This window comes from Limulus polyphemus, unplaced genomic scaffold, assembly GCF_000517525.1.
Source record: "Limulus polyphemus unplaced genomic scaffold, Limulus_polyphemus-2.1.2 Scaffold1654, whole genome shotgun sequence".
NCBI classification, from domain to species: Eukaryota; Metazoa; Arthropoda; class Merostomata; order Xiphosura; family Limulidae; genus Limulus; species Limulus polyphemus.
Window position 1 is genome coordinate 1 of NW_013667264.1, and position 5950 is coordinate 5950.

The window sequence follows — 5950 nt, forward strand, 5'->3', positions numbered from 1 at the left end:
AAACTTGTTGTTCTTTCAGTATTTGTTGCATAGATCATATCAAATTCTCTTCACTATGTATTGTATCGGAGTATGTTAGTGTCATTGAATGTTTGATAAAAATAAAATATCTCTGACATCAAATAAACTGCTAGCAGCAAGCAGGGAGTTTTTTTTAAATCACTTTAACTCTTTCATACAAATATGATAAAATGTTAGGCACAGTTTGGGTTTTTTTTTTGCTTCTTTTGAACAAGTGAATGATACACGTTTAGGCAGTTTTGTTGCAAGGTAGTTGTGATTCTAGAAACCCCCGCCCCAGTTCTTGTACTATTATGTATAACTGGTTGTTCATAAAAAGAAAGATTCTTCTAACAAACAAATGGCTTATTTTTAATTTTGGATCTCTAGACATCTTGTAAGATATGTGTTTATAAATTTTTCAGCCAGTGGATGTTTCTTTATTTTAGATGATGTTTCACTGTGGTATATATAAAATGTATCTTTCATATTTTTTACAATATCAAAACTGTTTTTGTTTTAGGATAATTAACATCAAAGAGGTGAAAGTTGTTTTCCCTTACCAGTACAACTTTGCTGAAGTCTTCAATGAACAGGTACAAGTATTTGCTATTCTCTTATGACATTTTTTCTAATATCTATGTTTTATTTACTAGTTGTCCCCTGGTGGAAAAGGGGAAAGTTTCTGGGCTGAAATGCTCAAGTCCATGAAGACAGACCATTGTAGATCTTTGTACTAAGAAAATAACTTGTCTTACTATTTTCTTCTTAAAAAAAGAACATTAAAATAGTTATGTCATATAAGATCAATATTTACAGTTTAAAATGTCTTACTCTGTCATATAACAAAGTTTAAAATACTTATTAAAAAGTAAAAGTGTAAAGTCAATGATCTTTTCCTGGTGCATTTTTAGCTGAAATAAGTTATTAGGGAGGTGAATATTAAAGATACTGAAGAAGTGTTTTGTTTTACAGGCTATTGGAATAGTGAAATGGCTTAAACTAATACACAAGAAGCAGAAAAAACCCTTTACTTTGGATAGTCCTCTTCCAGCAGACTTAGTCATTAAGATTAAGGTTAGTTAGCTGTTTCAGTTTTTATATGAGTGTAGTAGGTTTAGAAAATAATGAAATGGGTCTTAATATCCAAAACTTTTCATTTAAAATATATTCAGATGCTTAGCATGTTTTTATAGAGAAGTGTGTTTACATTTGGTTTGGTTATGGTAATTTTAAAACTTACTTAGTATTAATTAAACTTGTACATGTTAACGCACCATGCTCCATTCCTGTAGTTGCAACATTTCATGTTAGTTATTAAACAATATATACGTTGACACACTATGCTCCATTCCTGTAGCTGCATCATTTCATGTTAGTTACTAAACAATATACATGTTGACACACCATGCTCCATTCCTGTAGTTGCAACATTTCATGTTAGTTACTAAACACTATACATGTTGAGGCAACATGCTCCAAGACTTCACACAACAGAGGAATTTCCATTAAAATGTTGAATTGATTCTTATAAACTTTTCGTTATCACTTATTGCTCAGTTTGGAATAAATCATTTCATTTAAGTTTTAACTCGGTTGTTTTTGTAATTTTTATTTAAAACATTTCTCGGTGAAATTAGAAGTAATAAATTCTGATATTAAAAACACAGGTGACTTTAGCAAATATTGAACATAACACTGCTAGAAGTTTGATTTTCTGTTTTCTAGCTGTCAAGCTGTTTTTGTTATTTTTTATAGTTTTTCTCTGTGGAGATTTCTGATGACATATTTGAAGTGAAGCTCAAAGATAACTATGCGGTAAGTACATTTTGAGTATTATATAAATGTTTTGTCTTTTTTTTTAATGTAATTTATAAAGAAAAAACTAAAAATTCATAGTAAAGCTAACAACAATAGAAAATTAGTCAAATACTATTTATTACATTAATTCATCATTTAATTTAATTGAATAAATCTCACTTATTGTGTTTTGCAAGAGATGTCGAAACCCTGAATAGTCTGATATTCTGTAATTTATCAAGTAAGAATGGGTCACCCAGTAAGTTCACAGACTTACACTTCTAAAAATCCAGGGTTTCATTCCTCTTGCTGAAAAGAGTGAGATATCCCATTGTGTAGGTTTTAGCTAAAACCAAAAAACCTGAATAACAAGAATGGAAATGTTCATTTTTACTTCATAAAAGCTTATGATCACTGTTTATTTATTATTGCAAAAAATTGACACTGGAATATAAATATGAGACAATGACTTCGTGGAAGAAGCAAGAAATAAAAATAATTTAATATTTAGAATGCCTACTCATACATTTAAATAGGTCTGTTATTAAAGTTAGGGTTGACATTCAAGTTGTTGTTACGATAAGTTAGACCATAAATGATCAAAGCAAAGATGTATTTCGACTGGATATTAAAGCAACAAGTAAATTCTACCGGTGCATACAGCGTGTCTTTATTAATAAGCGTTAAGTAAACAATTTTGATTATGTGCAAAAACAGAAGTAATCTTCGTGTTATTAACAAAAATGTTATCCTAAAATAATGCACTCTAGTACTATGATGCACTTTATAAATTATGTCAAATCAGTTGGTGAAATATCAGCTTATATATCAGTAACACATTTAACAGTTAAACACAGTAATAACATTGTACCAATGAAAAAAACATGTGCAAAAATATAACTATCGTAAAATTCTAGTGTTACGTCATTGTAATCAGCTTACAGTTGTGGTACGCTCGTGTTAAATAAATTTCAAACATTGGTCATATAATTGGCAAAATGCACATACAGAATAACATACGTGCAGTTGAACGTAACTATTTGGTAACCTGGATAGGCCTAAATATCTTGGAGTATTGTGGTAAAATAAATGAAAATTATGAACTTTACTTAAAAGACATAAAAACTTCATAGATTACCACTGAATCATAGTCTATACAAGCCTGCCACTTTGTTCAGTAACAAACATTAGATGCACTTAAATTTGAGAGTACAATTAAATGATACAATAGCTATACACTGTTGACTATTTTAACTGCTCACAATGTTAAGAGTTTTCAAAACGAAAGTGGGCCTAATAGGATAAAGTCAACAATTATGATGACTTTGTAATATTCGTATTGATCACAGAACACTAATAAAAATGATGTCTTCGCAGTACTAGTTTAATTACAAATCACTCAAACTGAACATCAAAAGGAGTACCACAAACCAAATGTTGACTTCAGGTCAATACCCGTATCAGTAGTTAGTATAAGTAAGGGTGTTTCACAAACAAGTAATTTGGAAGAAGTGAGTAAAGTTATACATTTCTTCAATTAATGTTAACAGTCTACTACCAACTTCACTGGGCTTATATCGGAAAGTGATTAGAAGTCTTGACTTCAACTATTTTACATTAAAGGCATAACACTTACGTATTTACATTGTGAATTTAGTGTAAAAAAAAATGTTACTTAATAACTAATTGAATAAAAAATGTGTTAAAACAGTAACAATAGGTTGCTTGTGACAATTTGTCTCCCTATGTTCAATAGATAGAAATTAGGGATGGCACCATACTACCTCGAGTGCTCACTGACAAACATATTTGAAACACTCCTAAAGCGTGGAAAGATAACCACGGTTAACATTAAGTAAACATAAAATTAACATACGACGTGCAGTGTACCGCAGAAAATTCCATGGTACAACTGCCAGTTAACTTTTCATGTTATTAATACTTGAGATTACATTTATAGAGTTTATTCATGTGTAACACTTAATGTTTTAACCATATTATGATGGCTTAGACAACTTTTTATAAACTAATGATACATTGTCTATTTTTAAATGACTGTATGTATGCTATGTATTAAGATGTGTCCCGAGTTTGATATGATTTGATTGATCACTTCAATTATTTATTTTTTTTTACATTTAGCTTCTTGAAGATGAATACAATGAAAGTTTGAAGAGAAAGAAGATGTTAGATGAGAAGCTTGAAAATTTGAGAAAAACTAATCTTCTACTTCCACGTAAGCTTGAAAATTTGAGAAAAACTAATCTTCTACTTCCACGTAAGCTTGAAAATTTGAGAAAAACTAATCTTCTACTTCCACGTAAGCTTGAAAATTTGAGAAAAACTAATCTTCTACTTCCACGTAAGACTTGCGTTGTAAAAAAAAAAGACAAAACTCAGTAAGGATTGCACCACAACTCCAATTATAATTTTTGTGTGTTTTTAACTTTTAATAAAAAAAATATAAAAATGCGTGGTGTCACAAAAGGAATTTTTATTGGAAAAGTTTTGAGCCTTCTATATCTTTGACTGATGGTGGTCAAATAACTGAATATTGTGCTAATCAAAAAAGTTATCAGTTATATCAGCCTTCATCAGATGAGGCTCAATTCTTTGTTATTATGAGAACAATCATTAATAAAAAAACTAATGACACGCCATTCAACTGAATAAAACAGATATCGGCTGTGATACTGTTTACTTAAACCACTTTTGGATATGAACATCTGTTAAACAATCATTGGTCAATGCATCCCAGTGGCTCAGTGGTAAAACTGGGTTTCAGTACCTGTAGTGGGCACAGAACAGATAGCCTATTGTGTAGGTTTGTGCTTAACTACCAACAAACAATCATTGGTCAGCTGTAGTTATTCATGTTTGTAATGATTTATCAGCTGTAATTTTTCTTATTGGCCAGTGAACTCTGAACTGAGATTGATAGTGTATCGAGAAATAATAATCTGTTATCGAAACAGAAAACAAAATTAGTATCAATTTGATATATAAGTAGATATAGTATATTAATGTTTCTTGTTACTGTCCAGTTCATGTGTTTCTGAATATCAGTACCTGAATTTAACCCTTGAGAATGAAAAAAATTCATTTGAAATGCAGTATATATTAATTTGGTTTTTTAATTAGCATTTTTATGTGAAACTAATCATAAACTTTGTACAGTGGAAAAAATTGAGGAACTGTATAATTCGTTGGCCAAAAAAAATGCTGACATCTACGTTCAAAGATCTCGACTGCTGTATCACAATGCTGATTTAAGAACTCCTTTGATTACCTGGACGTTTGAAGGTGTGGACTTTGTGGTAGTTGCTGACACTTCATATCATGGCACAGACAGAGTCATCCAAGTTTTAAAGGAGATTGATGAAGAAAGGCAAGTCCTGATGCTGATATTAAATTTTATTGAATCTATTTAATAAAGATATTCTTTATGTCATCTGATGGTTTAATCAAGTTGTCAATGAACTTATTAAAAGGTATATATCTGAAATGGTTTACCTTACTATTGCTTTGTCAGATTTAACTAAAAGATTAAAAAGAAAAAGATTAAAATAGTGACTGTGTGAAACATAAAGCTTTTACACAAATTTTTTTGATTGAAAGAAAAATTAAGTATAGCTGTTGTTTAATTCTCCTGCTTTACCAACTTTTGCTAGGTTTATAAGAATTCTGAAATACAGGGCGATCCAACGAAAGATACCCCACTGACATCATACGGAAAGAATATAATACACTAAAGTTTTTGAATAACCATATTTCATAGTTGCTGGAAGTCATATGGAAGCTTAATATCAACAATGTTACAAACTGTGTGTTCTAACTGACATTGTTACAAGCCAAACCAAATGTTCTAACTGACATTGTTACAAACCAAGTGTTCTAACTGACATTGTTACAAACCAATGTTCTAACTGACATTGTTACAAGCCAAGTCAGTTAGAACACTTGGCTTGTAACAATGTCAGTTAGAACACTTGGCTTGTAACAATGTCAGTTAGAACACTTGGTTTGTAACAATGTCAGTTAGAACACTTAGTTTGTAACAATGTCAGTTAGAACATTTGGTTTGTAACAATGTCAGTTAAAACTCTTAGTTTGTAATAATGTCAGTTAGAATCCATTGTTACAAACCAAG

At 30.4% G+C, this 5950-nt stretch overlaps 1 protein-coding gene across 1 annotated transcript in view; it reads left to right on the plus strand.

Moving 5' to 3' along the window:
- Positions 1 to 523: 523 nt before the first annotated feature.
- LOC106464438 (protein KIAA0100-like) overlaps positions 524 to 5950 on the plus strand; it is a gene marked incomplete at its 5' end in the record, with an annotated part of 41726 nt that continues 36299 nt past the window's right edge. Inside the window, 5 exons of the mRNA XM_013924580.2 lie at positions 524 to 596; positions 976 to 1077; positions 1759 to 1818; positions 3943 to 4036; positions 4978 to 5188. Coding sequence (XP_013780034.1) covers positions 524 to 596; positions 976 to 1077; positions 1759 to 1818; positions 3943 to 4036; positions 4978 to 5188 — 540 coding nt within the window. The remainder of the gene's footprint in view (positions 597 to 975; positions 1078 to 1758; positions 1819 to 3942; positions 4037 to 4977; positions 5189 to 5950) is intronic.